General features: G+C 43.9%; 1 protein-coding gene across 15 annotated transcripts in view; it reads right to left on the bottom strand.

Moving 5' to 3' along the window:
• Positions 1 to 25,633, bottom strand: part of LOC137347622 (centrosome-associated protein 350-like) — a 157,807-nt gene that overhangs the window by 107,341 nt on the left and 24,833 nt on the right. For 12 of the 15 annotated variants that reach the window (XR_010968980.1, XR_010968981.1, XM_068012197.1 and 9 more), the window contains 3 exons: positions 19,549 to 20,213; positions 9,318 to 9,455; positions 5,710 to 5,817 (listed from right to left, as the gene is read on the bottom strand). Coding sequence is in view for 13 of the 15 variants with exons in the window: in XM_068012197.1 (XP_067868298.1) it covers positions 5,710 to 5,817; positions 9,318 to 9,455; positions 19,549 to 20,213 (911 nt within the window). In the remaining 2 variants the exon portion in view is untranslated. The remainder of the gene's footprint in view (positions 1 to 5,709; positions 5,818 to 9,317; positions 9,456 to 19,548; positions 20,214 to 25,633) is intronic. The other 3 variants (XM_068012201.1, XM_068012206.1, XM_068012208.1) reach the window with 2 other exon arrangements.

Raw genomic sequence — 25,633 nt, 5'->3', positions numbered from 1 at the left:
TCCTCACTAATCGCCACACCTCCAAGTTTGATGTCTTCGGCAAATTTAGAAATTCTATTCTGTATTCCAAGATCCAAGTCATTTATATATAGCCAAAAAAAGCAATGGTCCCAGCACTAGCCCTTGGGGAGCAACACTGTCTATTATCCTCCAGTCTGACGAACAACCATTTAACAGAACTCATTGTTTTCGGTCCTTGAGCCAATTTTTTTTTATCCAGTTGGACACTGACCCTCCTATTCCATGAAACTCAATTTTGTTAACCAGCCTTTTATGTGGTACCTTATTAAACGCTTTCTTAAAATCCATGTAAACAACATCTGCTGCATTACCTTCATCAACCTTCTCTGTTACTTCATCAAAAAATTCAATTAGATTAGTCAAGCATGATCTCCCTTTTACAAATCTGGCCCTCCCTAATTAACTCGAAACTCTCCAAGTGTCTGTTGTTTTTTTCCCTGATTATTGTTTCTAAAACCTTACTCACCAATGGTGTTAAACAAACTGGCCTGTTGTTGCTAGGACTGTCCTGACCCCCTTTCTTGAATAAGGGTGTCACATTTGTCACTCTCCAATCCTTGGCACCTCCCCCATATCTAGGGAAGATTGGAAGATTATGACAAGCCCTTCTGCTATCTCCACCCCCACTTCCTTTAGCAACCTGGGCTGCAAGCCATCTGGACCAGGTGACTTATTTACCCTAAGCATAGCCAGCCTTTTTAGTACCTCCTCCCTCTCAATCTTTACCCTATCCATTGCCTCTACTCTCTCCGCTTCTACCAATATTTTGTCAGATTCCACTTCCTTAGTGAACACTGATACAAAGTACTCATTAAATATATTAGCCTTGTCCTGCGCCTCTAAGCATATATTGCCCTCTTTATCCCGAATGGGCCCCACACCAACTCTTACTACCCGCTTACTATTTACATGCCAGTAGAAGATTTTTGGGTTCCCGTTTATGTTGACTGCCATTCTAGTCTCATACTCTCTCTTTGCCGGTCTTATTTTCCTCTTCACCTCCCCTCTCAACTTATTGTCTTTGGCCTGTTTCTCACTTGAAGAATTCACTTGACATACATCATACACCCTCTTTTTTTGTTTCATCATAATCTCTATCTATCTGCCCTACCAAGTCCTGAAGTAAGGTGTGTGTACACATGCAATGAAAAAGAAAAAGCCTTGCATATATATTGCACTTTTCATGCCCACAGGACGTCTCAAAGCACTTTACAGCCAAAGCAGTACATTTTTCTTGAAGTGTAGTCACTGTTGCAATGCAGGAAACACAGCAGCCAATTTGTACACAGTAAGGTCCCACAAACAGCAAGGTGCTAATGACCAGGGCAATCTGTATTTGTGACGTCGATTGAGGGATAAACATTGATCAGAACACCAGCGATAACTCCCCTGCTCTTCTTCAAAATAGTGTCATGGGATCTATTACATCCAACTGGGAAAACAGACAGGGCCTTGGTTTAACGTCTCATCTGAAAGACAGCACCTCTGACAGTGCAGCGCTCACTCAGTACTGCACTGGAGTGTAAGCCTAGTGTTTGGTACTCAAGTGCTGGAGTGGGACTTGAACCAGGAACCATGCATCTCAGAGATAAGAGCTCCAGCTGACATTATGATAATAGATGGTCTTACTGATACAATTAGAAGCTGGTCTCAGAATGGAACAGAATGCAGAGCGCAAACCATGGCCAAAATGGGGAAACCAGAAAAAGTTGATCAAGGTGGAGCCAGCGGCACATAGGCATCGATGGAGGCAGAAAGCGGGTGGCATTAATACTGTCTCACCCGCGGAACACCTTCATAGGAAGCATGACAGCAAAGAAAAGTAAAGGTGACTTTGAGGTATCCTTATCAACCAGAGCTCCGATAAAACATCAAAATAAAATAAATGGACAAGTTCGGAAAGTGAAAACGCTAACAACTCTGTCATGTGACTGCAAAAATAAAATTAAAAAAATTCTATGATTGTTCCCATTAAATCCCATGGCCCTTGCAATGTGACCTCTGAACTGCAATCCATCTTTGAGCAACACTGCTCTGACATCATGCCTGACAGAAACAAATGGCCAATAAAAACCCTCTGACAGTGGCAGTTACAATGATAAATGCCACTCGTGTCATAGCCTCACCGCCTGGTCTCTGAGGGAAAGTCAGGCAATTTTTTTTTTGCAGCAATTTGTGAGAGGAAATAATTTTAATGCATTTCAAAGCAGCGCAGTAAGGCTGGAATACACAAAAGGGTTATAACATTCTGTGCTGCCAATCAATACATTAGATTAACCTTCCCCATTTTCTCTGGTTCGACCTCGCCAAAACTATGCAGTCGCTCACACAATACTGTACCTCAACTGTGCTGAGTCTCAGTCAGTAATTCTGCTTTCGTGCACGCCTGCCTGTATTTTCCGCAGATGTTCCACAGGACTAAGCACCAATGCTATGTGAAGGGTCGTCATTCTGAGCATTGACTTGCTCGAGGGGCACAAAGCAATTCCATTTGAGGTCTTCTTCTCTCTCTTTCTCTCCATGTCCCTGGCCCCCTTCATAAGCCCCAGATCCAGCAATATATCCGTACTTCAAGCTCTGGATCGACACCCAGAGACACACAGGGCAGCAACAACAATAATGTGAATTTATAGAGCGCCTTTGACGTAGAAAGATCTCCCAAAGCGCTTCACAGGAGCATTATCAGACAAAACACTCAACACCGAGCCACATAAGGGGATATTAGGGCAGGTGACCAAAAGCTTTGTCAAAGAGGTAGGTTGTAAGGAGCATCTTAATGGTGGAGAGAGGGAGGCAGAGGGGTTTAGGGAGGGAATTCCAGAGCTCAGGGTCCAGGCTGCTTAAGGCATGGTCGCTGATAGTAGGGTGAAGGAACTGTGCGGCACAAGAGACATGGATTGAAGGAGCTTGGAGATCTTGGAGATTTGTAGGAACTGGAGAACGTTACAGAGATAGGGAAGGTTGAAACCAACGGAGGGATTTGGACACAAGGATAAGAATTTTAAAATCGAGGCGTTGCCACTCCAGGAGCCAACATAGGTCAGGGAACACAGGCGAATGGGACTGAGAATTCCTGCTGAGCATCACAGTGGGGGAGTGGCTAGTGAGCGTGAGGTTGGGTGAAAACGGTTCCTAGACTCCAATAGGAATACTACTGGAATCATGTAAACATGGGAGAATTAGAAGATTCTAGTTGACAGCGAAACTTCTTATGAATGGCATTTTAACCTTCAGGAAGCCTAAACATTCCTTGTAATACCCAAGGGAACACTGCTGCTCCTCTTGGCCCCAGAGGAAAGTCAACAAAAAAAAAAATCCACTTGCCTTTTTGGGAATCTTGTGGCCTGACTCCTGTTCCAGCCACAACAGCTTCTCTACCCTCACCCGGCAAAGGCCTCTGGCTTAAATAAAGATTGGAACGCACGGGAAGAGAGCAAGATCCGTACAAACAAGTCCTAAGACCATTTTAACTGTCCGTTCACCCGGTTTATAGTCTGCCCTCAAAAATGTAATGCCTGTCATTTTGTGTAGTAGTCCATGCGGTTTGAGACAACAATCACGGAAAAACATGTGTAATGGGGAGGCCAATGGGTGAAAGGATTGGGGAAGGGGCTGAAGCGCGGAGAGGAGAACCAGGCTAACTCTTTCTTTCAGTAAAATGTCAATTAGGATGACAAGTGTCACCAAAAAGCAACTACAAAAGTTAGCAAAAATTCCCGCTTTTTGAAGGGAAACAGTAAACGACAAACTATCAATTCCTTATCAGATTCCAAATGTGGCTCTTAGTGTCCATGGTGCACTCCAACCCGTCTGGAGCCCACCAGTGGCGGAAGGCCTCAAGCATACCGGCGGGCACCACATGCTCTCTCTCCAAGCACACCCGGGCGCGGACATAGCTGCGAAAGCGAGGCAGGCAGTCGGACTGAATGAGGGGAGCCTCGCTAAAATCTTAGCCATAGCTGATGTACTAGTCTGACTAGGTAAAGTTCCAAGAGCATTAGCTCTTAGTAACTCGCTCAAGTGTCATTATCGATACGTCAGCCTCATCAGTCTCCTCTGCTGGGTCAATTGCTAATTTTAAATCTGAGATTGATCGATTTTTGTTATCCAAAGGTATTAAGGGATATGGGGCAAAGGTGGGCATATGGATTAGGTCACAGATCAGCCATCTCATTAAATAGCGGAACAGGCTCAAGGGGCTGAATAGTCTGCTCCTGTTCCTGTGTTCCTAAGAGTGAGTGCCAGCTGACTATTGGACCACATGGGGTTCATGGGGAAACCCCAGTCCTGGTCTCACTTGATATTTTCACACACCCTTCCAGTGGAGAGTTGCTGGATTGCGATCAGAAACAGGAAACATGACCAATTCCTCCTTCCCCTAACCCCAGCACAGTCCAGAAAATCAAATGCAGCGCAGTCCGGAGACAGAACATGGGAGCTTCCTGGTCTGCAAAGGTCAGCGACTCACTGACTCATTGGCACAGTTTCAAAGCCACATTGATAGTGACCTTTGCCCTTGACATTTGACACTTTTGGCAAGCTGAAAACAAATTGACAAGTTTCAACTGATGGAAATGCATTTTTCTTACATTTGATTCAGCAAACCCTTTCTATCTTATTTAGTTATTTAAAAATCTTTTTCTATCAAATGTCAAACCCTAACTCCCTGTATGTGGTACTGTTATGCACAAAACCCAGATTAAGTCAAATCCTGTTTGCTTCTCTGTTTAGGTTCATTGTATTAAGAAGTCAGACACATCGAACTGTATTACCCAAATCTTCTTTCATTAAATGTTTACTTATATAATATTTTGACACTTGGCTCTGCACACCATGCAGGTGTTAAATTCTAATGAAATTACCACACTGTAGCGAATCCCAAGCCAGTGCATTGGTACCAAGCCAACATCTTGTTCAAAGCTCAACACAGTTTGGTTGCCAAGACTTAAAAAGAATTACAGATGCGTGATTTTGACAAATTAAAAACAAAGAATCTTGTACAAAAAAAATACAAAATTGGCAGGTAGGAAAAGAACAGCTGGTTCATCCTGCCTGTGTAGCTCTGTGAGGATAAAATAGTTAAACTGTATTTCTATAGTTGTACCTCTACAGTTTGTTGATCGCAAGGTCCTATTAAAAAAGGAAAGTGCATTTATATAGCACCTTTCATGAGCTAAGAACAACCCAAAGCACTTTGAATTAATTTTGAAGTGTAGTCACTGTTGTAACAAATGCGAGAGTCAATTTGCACAGGGCGAGGCCCCACAAACAGCAATGTGATATTGACCAGGCCATCTGTTTTTTTTTTAGTGATATTGGTTAAAGGGCCAGGACATCAAGGAGATCTCCCTTGCTCATTTTCAAAATAGTGTCATGGGATCTCTTACAAGCACCTGAAAGCGAAAGCAGGGCTTCAGTTTAATCTTTCATCCAAAAGACAGCACCTCTAAAGTTGCAGCAATCTCTAAGTATTGCACTGGGAGTGTCAGCCTAGATTTGTCTTGAAATTTCTGGGATGGAACTTCAAACCACAACCTTCTGACGCAGGATGGCTACCCACTGAGCCACAGCTGACCCCTGACCTCTGATACGTAGATGTAGAACTGTAGCCTCTGCTTGTATTATGGCAAAAAATGCATTTCCAACACAGGTTATGACTAACTTGCTGCCAGTTTTTCGCCTGCTTACTTTCGACATCTGTTGCTCTCTTCGGGCTTGGTGACTTTGAGGGGCTTCGAGCTTTGTTAGTTGCCTCGTGATTCCTGCTGGAGCTCTTTGGCGAGTTTCTTCTCTGCTCTGGAATGGAGATTCAAAGACAGTTGGTGTCTCTCCATAAGAGATGGATAGTATTGGACGGATAAAAAGGGGCAATAAAACATGAGCTCTGCACAAGTGAAACAGCGGCGAATTGTGTACATGCACAGCTTATGAGCGATAAAGTAAGGCAGCGTCACAAGTGGTCCTTCATTACAGCCAGGTTTGCCATTAAGAGCTTGGTTGTACAAGCAGCAAGTTGCTGTGCATGCAAACCAGGACACCCCAGATTCAATTCCTAGCCTAGTCTGGTCTGGCTGATGTTGGCAGTGAGATTGGGCTCATGGGCTGGTGGGGTGGGAAGTCAGGTGAAATTCCTTCTCCTGACCTTAATCCAGTGACTCCTACTGAAAAATACATGCAGGTGAATGCAAGATCACACTTGGGAGCAGTATTTCCCAACCCCTATGCCCCCATCCTTCCCCCGACAACAGCCAACTGGAAGCAATGGAACTATAGTCCGGAACAAGAGATGGAGAGGGCAGAAACAGGTCAGCAGTGATAAAGAGCCCACATGCTATTCTGTTCCAGATGTCAAAAGATTGATTTGCCTCCAGTATTTGCTGTTTTGTTATAATTTCTTACTTAAGAAGACCGGTTGACGCAGTTACGTGGCAAATTTCTTTTGCCCTTCTGCCATGAGTCTGCCTCAAATGACTTTGCTAGGCAGGGTACTGGGGTCTGCCTGGAAGCCAGTACACCAAAGGTGTGGCTAAGTTACTCGGTGACTTATCTTTACCCTGCGGTCAAATCTTTGGATCCACTATGACTTCACCCATGTGATAAATGGAATGCGACAAGGGATTTCCAGCCATTGGACATCTGGGGGCTGGATTTTCCTGCAGGCTTCTGGACCCTGACGTTGGGACACATTGAGGCTCCCGAAGCCTGCACTCACTGGCAGTGAGACCGGCTCAGCGATCATCTGGGAGTCGGCCTCCTAATTAGCTGCCTCCGAGCTCGCCGTGCTCTCGTTAGTGCCAGCCCAGTCAGAGCACCCGCAGCGCTGGAGCCTCGGCAGCCCCACTGGGAGAGGCAGGAGCTGTTAGGGCAGGTCAGGGACCGCGGGGCGCCTCAACATGGAGCTGCCCTCTGAAGAATTGAATATTCGACTAAATAAACTGTGGCCACAGCGGCCAGGCCACCATGGCGGAGGGGGACTCCTCCACAGCAAGACCCGCGGCCGTGGCTGTGGCCCTCGCAGCCCAGCGGATCCATGCTGAGCTGCTTTCCACAATGTATTTCTGGACCCCAGCCTGCTGCAGGGCTGCAGCCACGTCGGGGGAAAATCCAGACAGCATGCGTACAGTGCCCTCAATCCTAATTGGTTACCTGCTGCTGGCGGGCAGGTAGCTGTCACCCACCCACCCACCGCCTGAAGCTGCCTCTCTGAAAATGGGCTAGTGGCGGGAACATGCCAGCCAGTAGGAAGAAAATGATACCACACCTGCCTCCAAACCCGCCTCTCCCTCCGTGGCAAATTCTAACCCCGAGTGACCTGTCACGATGACCATTCTTCCACACAAGTCACTCGGACGTACAGTGCCTGCTGGAAATAAGTGGTTCTTCACTCTCGCCTGGTGCTGGAGGGCTGGCACACTCTATGGGCTGGATTTTAAGTGCCAGCTGCCAGGAGCGGCAGGGGACGACAAAAAATAACGGGCCCGCACATGCAAGCCACGCTCCGCCATATCACTGCGATCTACTGTGCGGTAGCTCATTTAAATGCGCTGGTCAGCACACCCCCCCCCCGCCACCCCCCCAACCATATGGAGGGGGCGGGCTCTCCGACGCCAGCCGTGGCATCAACTGCTTGTGCACAGGCGATGGCGCCATTTTTAAAGGGCAGCCAGCCCTGACAGCTAATTTAAATTTCACAGGGAACCACCCTCACCACTGTTCATATCAAAATTCTATCGCCCCTTTCCCAGCTCCCAATAACAGTAAAATTATGTACCTGCCCTTTCCCACCCCAAAACACCTACTTTTCAAATGCGACCTTCTCCCCCCACAAAGTGAACAAAGTTCAGAGTTCACCCCTTCTCACCATCCCCTGCACTAATGACGAAGGTTTTCACCCACCCCCAGCACTTCAAATATTACGTTTCCCCCCTTCCCCACCACTGCAGCGCCTGCTTTCCCCAGACAGCAAAGTGAAGGTGCTGGAGTTCTGGCTGCCGCTCTGAAGATCGCGGCCCGACCGTTAGATCACAGGTAAGTTTGTTTAAATTTATTCATTTACTCAATTAACATATTTAAATCTGGGCCCCGTCGCCCAGCGGCAGCATCTTCACTGCCGCTGGGATGATCGGGCCCGGCCCTCCCAGTATTGGGCTCTGTGGCGGGCCGCTGCCACAACAATCTTCAGGCCCCTCTCCCGCCATGGAGCCCAATGTCGGGAGCTCTGTAAAATCCCAGCCTATGTGAGTAATTTTGACTTTGGCCCGTAGCGTAGATAAGCAATATTGGATCAGAAGCCAATACATCGTGGAAATGGAAATGAAAAGCGAGGAAAAGAAAAACTTGCATTTATATAGTGCCTTTCAGGAGATCAGGACATCCCAAAGTGCTTTACAACCAATTTAGTACTTTTACTTTAAATGCAATCATTGTTGTAAGGTCAGAAACACAGCAGCCAATTTGCATACAGCAATCTCCTTAAAACAGCAATGAAGTAAATGAACAGATCAAAAAACAAAGAACAAAGAACAAAGAACAGTACAGCATAGGAACAGGCCATTCGGCCCTCCAAGCCTGCGCCGATCTTGATGCCTGCCTAAACTAAAACCTTCTGCACTTCCGGGGTCTGTATCCCTCTATTCCCATCCTATTCATGTATTTGTCAAGATGCCTCAAACGTCATTATCGTACCTGCTTCCACCACCTCCCCCGGCAGCAAGTTCCAGGCACTCACCACCCTCTGTGTAAAGAACTTGCCTCGCACATCCCCTCTAAACTTTGCCCCTCTCACCTTAAAGCTATGTTCCCTAGTAACTGACTCTTCCACCCTGGGAAAAAGCTCCGGACTATCCAACTGTATTTAACTGTTGATTAAGGGATAAATGTTAAAATGTACAATAGGTGGCTAATCTAACATCACCCATTTTATACTATCAGCCAAGTCAAAGTGACTCCCCAAGTCCCATGACTTGAACATGTGTCTCGTATCATTCCAATGGCACATTTACTGAAAACTGAGAGCAGGATAAGGTGCACAGCAAAGGAGCTAATGTTCATTTTCCCAGCATATGAAATGGGTATGAACCTTTCCTGATAATACATGTCCGTCTCCTGTACAATATGTATCTGATGATGTATCTGATGATGCATGTTATACATCTTGAGGCACTCTCAATATATGCACCAGCATTGTGCGTACAGTCTCTCAGATTTCTCACCCTACCCTTGCCCAATCCGCTGTTGCAGGGTGATGCAAGATGACACAATTGTGACCGATGAAAATGATTTGATTTGTCTCGAACCTGCTTCTTGTAGCCCCCAGTCTCTGCGTCGCATCAGTTCCCGCCTGCTGGTCCGAGAGTTCACTGTGAGGGCCTCCTCCATCTCCTCCAGTCCTACTGAGCTTTTCTTGTCAGACGTCAGCTCAACGACATTGAAACCTGAAAGAAATTGTAATCACTCAGCTGCATCTGACAGACCAGAATCTGTTTACATTGGCAAGCAGCTCAGTAACCAGAGGACACACATTTAAGGTAATTGGCAAAAGATCCAGAGGGGAGATAAGGTGAATAGTTTTTTACTCAGCAAGTTGCTATGATCTGAAATGCATTGCCTGAAAACAATGGTGGAAGCAAATTCAATAGAGAGAAGGGAGGAAACAGATTAGGGTAAGGAAAATAACACACTGAGCACATTATTTGGAAATCACAGGGAAAACTTGTTGGTGTTACTGCCTAGTAACAGGTCAAGAGGCTGGCAAAGGAGAACATAGCGAGATCATGTGTTGAAACAGGTGGGTGTAACATCAGCGACCAACACAATCTGTCTGTGCAGAGTCCTGAAGGATTTTGGATTTTTCATACCTGTTTTAATTGAAGATTAAAAGAATGGTCTTGAAACCCTGGATTATTTAGTTAAAGGTATGAGCAACAAAGGAAAGAACACAGAACTGTCAGCTTTGCCAAAATCAAAATGCAGGATATTCATTGCTCACTGTCCATGCTATGTGGAGGGAAAAGTATTACCTGCTCGTTGCAGTCAGCAGCGATCAAACGACAATCATAGTTCATTATGTTTACAGCTGCCCACAGACTTTTCATGGGCTTGTGATTGGCATCTTGTGGTCATCAGGAGTCTGAAACAGCATGGCACCCTCTACAGGGAATCTGACAACTGTGAGAACAGGGCAAGCCACGGTGTGTCTCTTCACCCAATCAGATTTTAGAATCCTTACTCAGACACACAGTCTGACCCAAAAAGTGTAAGTTAGAATGTTTAATTCAATGTAAAATCGTGTACAGGAAGCAAAACAAAGAGAGGGAAAGAAAGATGGGATTGAAAGACTCCACACTTGTAAAAAATACTTTTCAGGGCCAGAGAGATTATATAGAAGTAATTAAGACTTACTCTTCCATTAATAACTCACTTCAATTTGAGTGCACAAGACTGAACTTTTCTGGTGTGTTTAGTGGGTAACTAGTGGGGAAGTAGAGCAGCTTCACGCTGATCATGTATTTGAGTGTCAAGTCTCTTGCCAAGATACCAGTGTAGCAAAACTGGTGAAGGAGCAGGGCAAGTCATCAACGTCCTGAATTCCATGTTTAACTGCGCATGTGTGGACTCTGGAAGTTGCTGTCTGATTTACTCCTTAATAACGTTGAACGCTGATAGCCTCACTGCTATCCCTATTGCAAAATCCAGACTATTATGTTTGGGGATTTAGTAGGCTTTAGTGTCAGGACATGGTAAACTTGCTGTATTTTCCAAAGACAGGGCAGATAAGTGGATTTTAACAAAGACAGCTGACAAGTTAACTCTTCATCTCCGGGAACAGATGAATTGATTATTCCAAGTTTCAAGTTACATTCCCTGGAATAAGGTTGTCCACTATCTTGACCTGGAAAACCATTGTGTCTTAATGTCAATAAAATTATCTAAATAATGTTTCAGTCTTGGTTGATTCTTACCTTTCATGTCCTAAAGAGTAAAAAACCCTACAAAACGATAAGTGTGGATGCATTGGGCACAAATCCCCAGGATGCCGAAGGCAAAGCACAGAAAAGAGAGGATACGGCAATAGATCTCTGGAGCAGAAACACTTTCAGTGGCATGTACTGCTGAACTTCCCATCCAAATACATTTAAGAAAATGCTGTTTATAAAAACTTCTATTTGATGATAGAAGAGTAAATTCAGGACAATATCCTACCCACAGAAAGCCGCCATTGTGAATCTCCCACAGGAGTGATTCAGCTGATATTCATGGAAGAGGGAGTACGGGGTCAAGGAGAAGAGGGGCAAGCAGAGGTGAGAAAGCAACGATCGAGAACTGGAAAAGCAGCTATGATGATGTAGAAGCTGGTACTAAGAAAGAAGAAAGGAAGAACTTGCATTTCTATAGGTACCTTTCCCAACCTCAGGATGTGCCAAAGTGCTTTACAATCAATGAAGTACTTTTTGGAAATGCAGTCTGTTATAATGTAGGAAACATGGCAGGCAATTTACGCATTGCAAGATCCCATAAACAGAAATTAGATAATGAGCATAGAATTACATGGAATATACAGCACAGAAACATTCGCCCCAACCAGTCAATGTTTACGCTACAGTCTAGCCTCCTCCCATTCTTCCTCATCTAACTATATCAGCATAGCCCTCTACTCCTTCCTCCCTCAAGTGCTTATGTAGGCTCCCCTTATAAATGCATTCTTACTCTTTGCCTCAGCCACTCTCTGTGGTATCGAGATAATCTTTTTTTTTAGTGGTGTTGATTGAGTGATAAATGTTGGTCAGGCCATTAAATCAGACTAATAGCTCTGTTGTATGGAGCAGCAGTATGAAATGCCTGTAGCTTTTCTACAACCAGTGTACAGCTCTTGCACCAACAGTGTATACCTCTTGCACACAATATACCTGTCCCGCACATGTACAGGAAATATTTCAGTGTGCAGGAAACAGAAGCCTGTGTGGAGCTGCCACTGTGTAATAATTACTGACTAAATAGGTCTCCAGGGGTTACCACTTCATCTTTAATGCAGTCACATCACTGAGATATGTGACATCTGTGTCATTATCATACATCTTAAGCTATTCTATTGACACTTTCTTTCATGAGCGCATGCATTGACAGGAGAGATAGAGTAGCATGTCTGGCCTGAGGCTAACTCCATCCTCATACAGATGTCTGGTTAATGGCGCCAGCCATCACTTGTTTCACAGTTTGAAGCACACCTTCTGTTAAAACGTCTTGCCTGGTGCTATGTAATAATGAGATATTACAACAAGAGCAGAGAACACAACAATGGAGAGTTGGGAACAGAATGCCAGGGGTTGGAATACAGAGAGAGACATTAAAGGTGACCTATTTGCAATGGGCCACAAACAATGAGATTAAGGTTGCGATATTAACTGGTTCAGGATCGCATGGATATAGTAGTCCAATGGTTATGTTACTGGACTAGTAATCTAGAGCCCTAAACAAATAATCCAGGTAATGCGACCTCAGATCCCAACATGGCAGCTTGAGAATCTGAATTCATTAAAAAAAAAAGCCAGCAATAAGTGTGATCCTGAAGCTGTCCAATTGTTGCAAAATCCCAACTGGTTTACTAATGTCCATTCGGAAAGGAAACCTACTGTCCATACTCAGTCTGGCCTATATGTGACTCCAGTCCCACACCGATGTGGCTGACTCTTAACTGCCCTCTGAAGTGGTAGAGCAAACCACTCAGTTCTGTCACTTCCACCTCAGGACAACTAGGGAGGGGCAATGAACTTAACCTGAAAGTTGGTGGTCTCTAGATCAACAGTTAGCTGCTAGCTTTGATGTATGGGTCTTGCCTATCCAGCAGGAACCCCAATGTTAACCTGGCGGATCACCCAGGACTGCCTCCCAGGAAGATCTGCTTATTACAGCAATTCAACGTACATGGAGTGCGAAATAATTACTCAGCGTGTATTCAACAGGGTAAATTCCCAGATCCCGGTGTCAGGCAAACCCCCCCACCCGCCAAGATTGAGGCATACAGGATTTCGCCACATGAACATTAAAACTTAAAATTGCAAGCCCCTGACTGGAAAGACATTTCCATGGTAACCGACAGTGTTGGAACAAGGGACAAAGGGCCATGCCCTGACTCATTCAACCAACAATGGACTTTTGATTACCAGATGTTGAAGGTGGGGGGAGCTAGCATTCCAGAAACTGCTAAAGTACAATCCACAAACCTCGCAGGAGAGACTGTTCCATATAAGGAGCTACTCACATGACTAACCTGCTGGGCAACCTGGGTGTTTTTTTTACTTTGAACTCCCAACAAAGGAATTGGAACGGAGATTGCCGTCTGCTCATGAACTGAGAACATCTCCTCTCCTGGCTGCCTGCCTCTATCTCTTTCCCACAGAACTGAATCTTGTGAGGACACGTAAACTCAGAGAGAGAAAAATCTCCTACGTAAACAAGGTTTACAAAGAATACTGGGCCTCAACGAAACGCAAGACCATATCTTCAATCAAGGACGACAGCAAGTTCGAGAAACAGTAACAAGATATTGCCTCAAACTGTTCTACTTATCTTTTCTTCTGCTCTTTTCTGTCCCTATTTGCATGTGTGTATCGCGTGTGTATGCTGGCGCAGGCGCGTCGTATATCCATAGGCATTAAAATGCATTAGAGTTTACGTTTAAGATTTAATACATTTCATCTTCTTTAAACCACAGAAAGCCTGTTTGTGCTCATTTTTTTGCCTTGAAATTGGAAAGTTGTGAACAAGGATTCACAAAGGGGGACCTCAAAATTCAGTGTGTTTAAAATTAAACCCTGTTACAAAATGACCAGGTAAAGACAGCAAAAGACCCCTGGACACCTTTCTCACCTGGTCGTAACACCAGGCTCCCAGCAGCAGCCCACACCTGAAGGGAGTGTTGGCCTGAGATGGAACTATTATTACCTGTCAACCTGATTCACACACCAATTGCAGCTTTCATCTGCCTTATTTTGCTTGTCCTTGTCTCTTGCTTTTGTACCGAGTGTCACATTTGTGCTGAATACAATATTAGCCAAGCCTGCACTTGGGGCTATAGACCTTACTGTCAAATACACACAAGAAACAAACAATCCACTTGATCAGCTATCCATCAAACCTGCAGATTAATGGTTGTAAATCATTAGAGGTTGCCAGTAGAATAAGATAAGATTCAAACAACCAAACAGTAATGACAAAGCCCAAGTCAATCACTGGACAATCATTTCATTGATATTGTCATCTGATAAGAATCTTTAATGAGCGACTGTGCAAGCCTCTTGGATGATCTGCCATTTCCGCCACACACGCCTGGTATCAGAACAGAGAGGCAGCAGTAAGTCATTCCAAGGAAGAGTTGCACCCCAGAGGCCGCAGGTAGGGGAGAGGTGAGGGGACAGTGCACAAGGAGTCCCCGAGAGGCAGCGTATTCTCTTCAGGACAGGAGTGAGTCTACTCAGCTTCAACGTCAAGCAAAAACTTGAAAGGGACACCGTGATAATTGCTCATTTCAAACAAATTACTGTAAAAGTCTGTTCAATTGAATTTGGTTATTGGTCCCTAATTGTATTGTTCTACTATAGAGCCAACAGAGGCACACTGAGCTGAATGGCCTCATTCTGTGGTGTCTCATTCTGTGATTATGTGAGAAAGGAAAAGAGTGGTTTTATTCAGATTTGCTCAAGTGGAAGGAAAGGTTGGGGGGAAAAGATGCCCCCATCATTAGCATTTTTTATGTTATTCTGCAATTCACAACTGCAAGGGATATGAAGCTAAGGCGGGTATATTGAGTTGGGTACAGATCAGCCACAATCTAATTGAATGGTGGAGCAGACTCGAGGTGCTGAAAGAGCTCTTCCTGTTCTTAACTTTCCTTTATTATGTCAGAAACCTTGTTATTAGGGTTTGGGTTACTTACAAAAGAAAATACCCACCAAAAGCATTTTGTAAAAATGGTTTGAGTGATTTCATTGGGTCTTCTCATCTTCCTTGCTACATATTTGGCATTTCTTTCCTGGCCACTGCTTCTTCACTGCTATCTTTTGTACATCTTTATTGCTTTCTGATTGGTAGCTTGCATGCTGCTTCTTGATTGGTAGTTTGCTTGCTGCTTTCTGATTGGTAATTTGCTCGCTGCTTCTTGATTGGTGGTTTGCTTGTTGCTTCTTGATTGGTGGTTTGCTTGTTGCTTCTTGATTGGTGGTTTGCTTGCCTTTTTTGATTGGTGGTTTGCTTGCTACTTTTTGACATATTATTTAAACTTTGTAATATAGGCATCACTGGCAAGACTGGCATTTATTGTTTGAGAATGTGGTGGTGCTTGCTTTTGACTTGTTTATTATTAAGCCTCACCAGTTGAATTGTGATTTGTTACTCTATGAAGATTAGCCCATCAAGAGAAATCTGGCAAGACTTTGCACATTAGCACTGACAAATGTGAAGCTTTGAGATGTGAAGCGAGACACAAGAGTTGGAATTACATAGATAAATGCAGATGGGTGCTTTTATACAACTATAACACATTGAACTAACAGATTCATTTATTTACGTGAATTCAGTTTCTGATGGGCACCAATCAATTTTGCCATTCTCTATTGTCAGCAGGTGAGCAGCACATTATCCATTTAATCACTAGAAAAAAACCTGCCAGCACAGTGGTGCAGTGGTTAGCGGCGCAGCGGTTAGCACCACAGCCTCACAGCTCCAGCGACCCAGGTTCAATTCTGGGTACTGCCTGTGTGGAGTTTGCAAGTTCTCCCTGTGTCTGTGTGGGTTTCCTCTGGGTGCTCTGGTTTCCTCCCACATGCCAAAGACTTGCAGGTTGATAGGTAAATTGGCCATTATAAATTGCCCCCAGTATAGGTAGGTGGTAGGGAAATATAGGGACAGGTGGGGATGTGGTAGGAATATAGGATTAGTATAAATGGGTGGTTGACAGTCAGCACAGACTCGGTGGGCCGCAGGGCCTGTTTCAGTGCTGTATCTCTAAACTAAACTAAACAATGTCAAGAAAGATCCACCAGTGTTGATAAAACTTTCTAACCTCCTGTTTTGTTCCAAGAAGCACTTGATTCATTGAACCGATGTTCCAGCTTTAAACCAAATATTTCTGGGTGCACTCAGAAAGCAGCACCGAAGCTGAAATTATATCCTGTTTTTGAAAAGTCAGCAGTTAGGAGTGGTTGCCAATAACGGAATGATCTCTATCAAAGAAATTCTGGCTACTATGGCAGTCACATGCCGAATTAGGTCGATGGCAGGACCTCACCAGATTGGTCCACCGGCCTTGTTTGATTATTACCAAAGTTATTTCACAATTCATGAATGACTGACAAGAAAATGCACCATTAGTATTCTCAGCCGCTTAGTAACCAAACAAGTGGGTCTTAACGTTGGCTGTTGGTTTGTTCTCAACAGTAAAGAGAGGAGGAAGGGAATTGATACAAAAGCCAAATACTGTGGATGCTGGAAATCTGAAATAAAAACAGAAAATGCTGTAAATACTCAGCAGGTCAGGAAGCTCTATGGAGTGCTATGGACAGGTGGTTTCCCTATTTCACCTTTCACCTGACCATTGATAGTGTTTTGATTAGAATTGTGTTTAACCTTTGAGCATTTTAATGGTCAATAAACAGACAAATGATAGGTTTTCTGGTAGATTTGAAGAAAAATAAATGTTTATTAACCAAAATCTGAAAATTCGCAACTTCACCTGCTCACACACGCACATACATGGACACACACAAGAAAATACGGAGATTAAAAGATAGCATACATTTAGATCTGGTGTTTCTAAAACAAGGTCGTTGTGAAACCTTGTTTGTTTTTCTGGGAGGAAAATTTAAACGGTGAAGGCCTGGTTTTTCTCTTCCTGATTCACTGAAGTCACTTGGAAAGTTTCAGGTGGACGGATGCTTTGCTGCAGACTTCTTTGGTTAAATCTCAGTCACAGTCCAATGGCAAGAAATCCTGTTACAATCTCTCAGGTAGGGAGTTTTCAAATGTCATCTTCCATCACTGCATTGAGGTAGTTTTAAAATGGTATTCAGGCAGGGTCTTCGTCTTTGCTTCTTCTTTGATTTCCCTCAGCCTCCTGGTTTCCGGCTTTCTGTCTTTCTGGTTCAGTAAAGTGTCTTTATCAGAGACTTAGTTTCTGTCAGGTGACCAAGGTTTCTCTCTCATTGTGTTTTCATAAATGGTTTGATGGTGTGGGAGAATGGATTTGGATGTTGCTCATCTCTATACCATCTTGATAAAGTGGTGCTTTTTCACACCTATTATCCTGGGTTTGAGCCTGGAGACTCTATGTCTGCAAAATCATTGTTATTCGAACTGGTTGAACAAGTTAACCATTAACACTGAATAGGCAATTAGCAATTCTAGTGCTTTCTTGAACACTTGACCAGACATAGCGTCTAGTTCTGAGTTCCAGCAGTTACCACGTGTATTCATTGTACAGGAGAGGTCACCTTACTCCATTTTGTCTTGCAGCAATTTGGAGTTCAATTCTTCAGTTCATATTTTTAGTTCATAATTGCTCCTTGCATGAGCGCGACAGAGAAAGAAACTATTATTTACTATTAGTTACTATTTCAAGCCTTTGACATTTTATCAGAGTTCCTGGAATTGGTACAGTTGATCCTGAAAAATCGTTCACACGATTGAAGGGTCCAAAAACTGGAAATTTGAGATCAGGAAATTGGGACTGAATCAGGCAGAGCTACTTCATAGACAAAAACAACTTTTGTTTATATTGCACCTTCAACATGATAAAACGTCCCAAGGCACTTCACAGCAACGTTATCAAACGAGATTTGACCTCGCACCGCATAAGGTGATATTAGGACAGGTGACCAAAAGCTTGGTCAAACAGGCAGGTTTTAAGGAGCATCTTAAAGGAGGGGAGAGAGGTTGAGAGGTTTAGGGAGGAAATTCCAGAGCTTAGGGCCCCAGGCAGCTGAAGGCATGGCTGCCAATGGTGGAGCAATTAAAATCAGGGATGCGAAACAGGCTAGAATTAAACACAGATTAATTGACCAGAAAACTGCACTGAAGCAAATAAGATACAACGGCTCAAGAGAGAACTAGAATCATAGCATCAAAGAATGGTTTCAGCACAAAAGGAGGCCAATCAGCCTGTTGTGTCCATGCTGGCTCTTTGCAAGAGCAACTCACCTATCCCACTCCTGCGCCCATTTATCAATTCCCTCTTGAAAGCCACAATTGAATCTGCCTCCACCACACTCTCAGGCAGTGCATTCCAGATCCTAAACACTCGCTGCGTAAAAAACATTTTTCCTCATGTTGCCATTGCTTCTTTTGCCAATCACCTTAATTGGAGTCCTCTGATTCTTGGCCCTTCTACCAAAGGGAACAGTTTCTCCCTATCTACTCTGTCCAGCAACCTTATGATTTTGAACACCTCTATCATATCTCCTCTCAACCTTCTCTTCTTAAGAAGGTCACTGTCATTCTCCATCATATCCATATCACCTAATGCATGCAACCTTGTTGGGATGAGTCCGGTTGATGGGTTACCGTTTAGATCTTGGTTTATAGTTACTGTTGTCTGATTAACTCCAGATAGTGGAATATCTTGGTCAATTTTATTGTTATATAAGGTAGAGCATGGCTACCCGACCTGATCCCGACCAGACCCGACGACATGTGTTGGGTTCGGGTCGGTTCTCTCTTCTGGGTCTGGCATTCAGGCTCGGGTCGGGTCGGGCCAGGTCGGACACAGCGCTGCCTTTTGGTCAGGGAGGGAAAAGCTTCAAAATTTGAACAGCCAGGACGTCAAGGCAGGAAACGTGCATCCAGACTCTGCACTAGTCTGCAGTGAGCGATTCCATCCAAGGTAGAGCACAACCTCTTTGATATAATCAACCTCATTCCGGTAGTCGGATCGGGTTGGGTGCGGGAAAAAAAAAATCAAAGGACTCGGGCCGGGTCGGGTTCGAGTTGGATGTGGTTCTGTCAGGCTCGGGTCAGGTTTCAATTGCATACCCAAGCAGGCCTTTAATATAAGGGGTTTGTTCTCTCATTCCAGAACATTCTTCTTGAAGAATGACAATTCTCCAACATACAATTGAAATTTCCACTGTCATTTGTCCTGTTCAGGAATTTGAAGAACAGTTCATGGTTAAGTTCTTAAACAGCTGAGGATATATACATAAATAAATGTACTTTAAGGGACCCGCCAGCCCCAGCATCTCCAATCTATCCTCGTAACTGAAGTCTCTCATCCCTGAAAAGCCATTCTCGTAAATCTTTTCTGCACCCTCTCTAATGCCTTTCAAAAATTCTTCCTGATGTTCGGTGCCCTGAATTGGATTCCACTAAGATAGAAATGACGAGAAGAGTAAGGGAGAGGGAAACAAACAGTAGGTATGTGCTAGTCAGAAGGGTCATATTTCAGCTAGCTCAGTAACTTCACTCCTCTACTGAGGTAATCTCACACAAACAAAATGTTCACATGCAGATATTACATGAATCAATGTGATGGTTACTTACCTTTATAAGCTGGTGCTGGTGGGGCAAAGGTCACTTTCCTGACCAAGCATTTTATTGACCCATTCTTGAAAGGGTCTCCAATCTTCTGCCTAAGAACTGGAATAGGTAGTTCCTGTGGTTGATTTGAGCTAGTCCCTTCTAAATGCTGCTCCTTCTGTAGTTTTCTCTGTTTTCTTATCCGCTCTTTAAGCCTCTCCAATTTGCTTGCAGGAGATTTACTCCGTGGCAGTTCCAGTTGCCGGGCTAATGGATTTCCAGGTGGAGAATGGATGGAGGCACCAATTGTTGCTTTTGGAGATTGTTTCTTCTCCTGTAATATACATCTTTTGATAGAACTGCCATCGCCAACTGGAGGACTTCCTTTGAGATGACATGCGTTGGATTGGGGTAAGCCACTGCAAGCCTCCTGCTTACGAGCTATGAACCAGTCATTCTCCATCATATCCATATCACCCAATGCATGCAATCTTGTTGGGATGGGTCCAGTTGATGGGTTACCATTTAGATCTTGGTTTATTGTTACTGTTGTCTGCTTAACTGCAGACAGTGGAATATCTTGGTCAATCATATCGTTATATAAGGGGTTCGTTCTTTCATTCCAGAATATTCTTCTTGAAGAATGACAATTCTCCAATATGCAATTGAAACTTCCACTGTCATTTGTCCTGTTCAGGAATTTGAAGAACAGTTCATGGTTAAGTTCTTAAACAGCTGAGGATATATACATAAATAAATATACTTTAAGGAACCCTTAACTAAAAATAAATCATTAAAATGTCTTCCTATCCTATGCTTATGACAAGTGCATCCCATGCCATAGAAACAGGAAAGAATGAGACAGGTTCCCATCCTAGCGGTCCTGCCGGAGGCTTTAAACTAATAGTACGCCTTAGGCTCCAATGTCAAGAATGCAGATGTGTCTCTATGTCTCTACTGTTGTAATTCTGGTACCATCCACTGACCATGTTCTTCTTCAGTGCAAGCTCATCGATTTGTGGGTTTCACAGAAAAATGGGAAGAATTACACAATACAATCTCCAAAACTCAAGCAAAGACCCTAGTGTAGATAGACCTCTGGTGGAGCAGTCGAGAACAAGGGGGCTTAGCAGAAAATTAGAGCTAGACCATTCAGGGTTGATGTCAGGAAGCACTTCTTCACACAAAGGAGTGGTGGAAATCTGGAACACTCTCCTCCCAAATAGCTACTGCGGATGGGGTCAATTGAAAATTTCAAACCTGTTGTTAGGTTAAGGGATATGAAACCAAGGTGGGTAAATGGAGTTGATGATCCAATTGAATGGCAGAAGACAATTGAGGGCCTGATTGGCCTACTTGTGTTAATGACTGGCGTTACTTACTGAAACAGACATTATGTTAACGTTTGAGTTGTTTTGATAGGTGGTTGTAGGAAAGGGGGAATCAATGGATAAGGGAACAGGATGGGTACATGGGATTAGGACTACTGTTCATAAGAACATAAGATCACAATAGGAGCAGGAGCAGGCCATTCGTCTCCACAAGCATGTTCCACCATTCAATAAGATCATGACTGATCTGATTGTGGCCTTAACTCCACTTTCCTGCCTGCCCCCAGCACTACCCCCCCCCCCCCCCCACCCACCCCGCATAACCCTTGACATTCAAAAATCTGCTTAACTCAGCCTTGAATATATTCAATGATCCAGCCTCCACTGCTCGCTGGAGAAGAGAATTCCAAATACTAACAACCCTTTGAGAGAAGAAATTCTCCCTCACCGCTGTCTTAAATAGTAGACTCCTTAATTTGAAACTGTGCCCCCTAGTTCTAGATTTCCCCACAAGGTGAAACATCCTCTCAGCATCTACCCTATTAAGCCCCCTCAGAATCTTATATGTTTCAATAAGATCACCTCTCATTCTTCTAAACTCCAATGTGTCTCGGCCCAACTTGTTCAACCTTTCCTCATAAGACAAATCCCTCATCCAAGGAATCAGCCTAGTGAACCTTCTCTGAACTGCTTCCAATGCATGTATATCTCTCCTTAAATAAGGTGACCAAAAATGTAGAGGATAAACACCAACACGGACTAGTTGGGCCAAATAGCCTATTCCAACTTGTAATTTCTAAAATGTGATCAGGACACAAAAATTAAGAACTTTTAGATTAAATGTCACTTTTCCCCACAGCTATCGTCTTGTAAAATTAAAAATGAATCATATTCAAATGAATTCTCCTCATTGTGACAGTGAGGCTCAGAGCACAGCTACAATTCCAAACCTTGTCCCACACCCTGAGGGCATAGGAAAAGTTGACAAGTTGTTATGACGGTGCTTCTATATTTTCTTAAGTTTTTTTTTGAGGACTCATGTATTTTAGAATTATGGACATTGTTATATTTGGGAAAACTGAGAAGGATTCCATGGATATTTATTTCACTGGGGTCATTGAAAGGACACTGAGAGGACTTGGTTTGTAAACAACTCTTACTGGAAGTGACCTGTCATCAGATAAATACCCAGCAGGGGCTTTTTGACTTGGAGAAGATGTTTACAGAGAAGTGACAGGTCAGGATTTATAGGGGTTAGGAGGTTTGACTCTTGAGATTGTTTTTGGTTTCACTTTGGACAGTCAGTTGGGGTTTGGACAGTGTTCTGAAAGGAGTTTTAAAAACCAGCCAAGAGAGCAGACACCCGAGCTCAGCCTTTTCCATCCCTTTGTAAAGCCTGCCAGCTTTTCCATCTCTTTGAGAAGCTCTTTGAAGTGAGTGTAAGAAGTAGAGAAATATATGCTGCATTCCTCTGAAAAGGCCTGCCAGAAACCCCTGATGCCGCATTTCACCCAGAAAACCTGCCAAACTGATCTTCAACATCGCCTGAAAAGAGCTGTACTAGAAAGATCCCAGTGATAGCAGTCTATGCATATTTGGGATGCCAAACCAAAAAAGAGGACAACTGACATATTTCCATATCTTCTCCTTTTTCTTCTAGAATTAGCAAGTATTTGGCCGAAGAATTCTTTTTTTGTCTTTTTTTTGTAACAGAGCTCTAAAAAGAAAATCTCTATTTCTTTCAGTTAACCGGTGTGTGTGTGTGTGTGTGTGTCTGTGTATGTGAGGAGCTAAGGTAAAAGGGGGACTTTCATATTTCACTCTATGTGTTAATGCTTTGTTTCGTTACTGCTTATGTCTTATTTTATAATAAACTGAAAATTTTGTTGGGGCATAGAGAGATACAGCACTGAAACAGGCCCTTCAGCCCACCGAGTCTGTGCTGACCATCAACCACCCATTTATACTAATCCTACATTAATCCCATATTTCCCACCACATCCCCAACTTCCCTCAATTCTCCGACCACCTACCTGCACTAAGGGCAATTTACAATGGCCAATTTACTTATCAACCTGCAAGTGTTTAGCTGTGGGAGGAAACTGGAGCACCCGGCAGAAACCCACGCAGTCACAGGGAAAACTTTCAAACTCCGCACAGGCAGGACCCAGAACCGAACCTGGGTCGCTGGAGCTGTGAGGCTGCGGTGCAAACCTCTGCGCCACTGTTTAGTAAAGAAACCTAGTTGGTGCATTTTATTCTGGGATAAAGAGTAGAGTTTATGATTGACCGTATTGGTAACTGGGCAAACATTTAAATATATGTTGTGACCTGTGGAGAAGTGGAACTAGAAAAGATAGTGCACTCATCCCACCTCAGTCATAACAAACTCTACAGTTCCTCAGCATCCAAGAGTTTCACATTCAACACTAAAAATAAAAACCTTTATTGGGGAATATAAAGTAATAAAGTCTAAATATAGGTAGTATTAGCTCCTAGATATTTAGTTTGTTTTTATTATTCATTCACAGGATGTGCGTGTTACTGACAAAACCAGCTTTTTTTTATTCGTTCTTGAGACATGGGCATCACCAGCAAGACCAACAGTTTTTATTGCCTATCCCTAGTTGCCCTTGATAAGATGGCGGTGAGCCACCTTCTTGAACCGCGGCAGTCCATGTGCTATAGGTAGAGCCGCAGTGCTGTTAGGGATGGAGTTTCAGAATTTTGACCCAGTGACAGTGTAGCTACGGCGATATAGTTCCAAGTCAGTATGGTGTGTGGCTTGGAGGTGGTGGTGTTCCCATGCATCAAATTCTCTTGTTCTTCAAGGTGGTAAAGGTCGTGAGTTTGGAAGGAGCTGTCGAAGAAGCTTTGGTGAGTTGCTGCAATGCATTTTGTAGATGGTACACACTGCTGCCACTGTGAACCAATGATGGAGGGAGTGAATGTTTAAGGTGATGGATGGGGTGCCAATCAAACTGGCTGATTTGTCATGGATGATGTAAAGCTTCTTGAGTGATGTTGGAGCTGCACTGATCCAGGGAAGTGGAGAGAATTCCATCACACTCCTGACTTGTAGATGGTGGATAGGCTTTGGGGAATCAGGAGGTGAGTTATAGATGCCGCAGAATTCCCAGCCTCTGACCTGCTCTTGTAGCCACGGTATTTATATGGCTTGTCCAGTTAAGTTTCTGATCAATGGTAACCCCCAGGATGTTGATGGTGGGGGATTCAGTGATGGTAATGCCATTGAATGTCATGGGGAGATTTTTAGATTCTCTCTTGTTGGAGATGGTCATTGCCTGGCACTTGTGTGGTGCAAATGTTACTTGCTATTTATCTGCCCAAGCCTGAATCCTGTCCAGGTCTTGCTGCATCCAGGCATGGATTGCTTCAGTATGAGGAGTTGCAAATGGGACTGAACACTGTGCAATCATCAGTCAATATCCCCACTTCTGACCTTATGATGGAGGGAAGGTCATTGATGAAGCAGCTAAACATAGTTGAGGAAGTCCTTCAGCAATGTCCTGGGGCTGAGATGATTGGTTTCCAACAACCACAACCACCAGTGGAGAGTTTTCCCCCCGATTTTTATTGATTTCAAATTTTGCTAGGGCTCCTTGATGCTACACTCTGTCAAATGCTGCCTTGATATCAAGTGCAGTCACTCTCATTTCAGTGAGGCACCTTCTTGAATACAGCTTAGTGACTTGCTAGGGCATTTCAGAGGGCAGTTAAGAGTTAACTAGATCATTGTTGGTCTGGAGTCACATATAGGCCAGACCAGGTAATGGTGGCAGATTTCCTTCCCTCAAGGACATTAGTGAACCAGATGGGTTTTTATGACAATCTGGTAGTTTCTTCGCTGCTATTACTGATGCTAGCTTTTTAATTCCAAATTTATTTAATTAACTGAATTTAAATTCCCCAGCTAGTGGGATTTGAGCTCATGTTTCCTGATCATTAGTCCAGGTCTCTGGATTACTAGGCCAGTAACTACTAGACAGGGCTACAGGAGTCAGATCACCAGATAACCAAAATGCACAAAAGCAAAGAGGTAGCCATGACAACAGCACATGCAAGACAAACTCCAGCCAATAGAAGCTTTAAAAGGAAGTGGGCTGCAAGATTCATGTGGAGATGGGGGGTTGTGGGGAAGAGAAGATTGCCTTCAAACTCGAAATGTGGCAAGATAGGAAGTTCAGTCTTTATAATTTTGTTGTGCACGGTGCCCTCTGACTTTTGCTGGGCTGATAACTTGCCCATGTGGTGATTCCTCATAAAGTGAACCGAGACAGAGTGCTGGGTATTCAATTTATGTAAGGCATCACAGTCTGGTCAAATCTGTCCTCACTTGACATCTGAACACAAGGTGGGGAATTCTGATGTTGTGCGGCCATGTCTAATGGATGACACAGAATCAGCAGTCGGTCTTACACCGCTCCCGATTTTTATCCCATTGAAGTCAGGGAATATACAATTTGGGATCAGGATGTGATGCGAGCTCATGCACTCCCTGATGGAGGCCACTGAAGTGTAGCTGGAATTGGAAAGTTTTCCCTCAATCTGCTGTTCCTTTCCCTAGCCCAGAGAAATGAATGCCAGTTTTAACACCCTATTTTTGCCCCATTTAAGCTCTGTGAACTAAACCAAGAATAGGGATCAATTGACCTGGGACCATGGTTGTCTGTGCGCATCAGTCCCACATCACACTGTGCATTTCTTCCTTAATAAGACCATAATAACACACTTGAAGCCTCCAGTTCCAAACTGGC

This window comes from Heterodontus francisci, chromosome 32 (assembly GCF_036365525.1).
Source record: "Heterodontus francisci isolate sHetFra1 chromosome 32, sHetFra1.hap1, whole genome shotgun sequence".
NCBI lineage: Eukaryota > Metazoa > Chordata > Chondrichthyes > Heterodontiformes > Heterodontidae > Heterodontus > Heterodontus francisci.
This window is presented reverse-complemented; position numbering and strand designations above follow the sequence as displayed.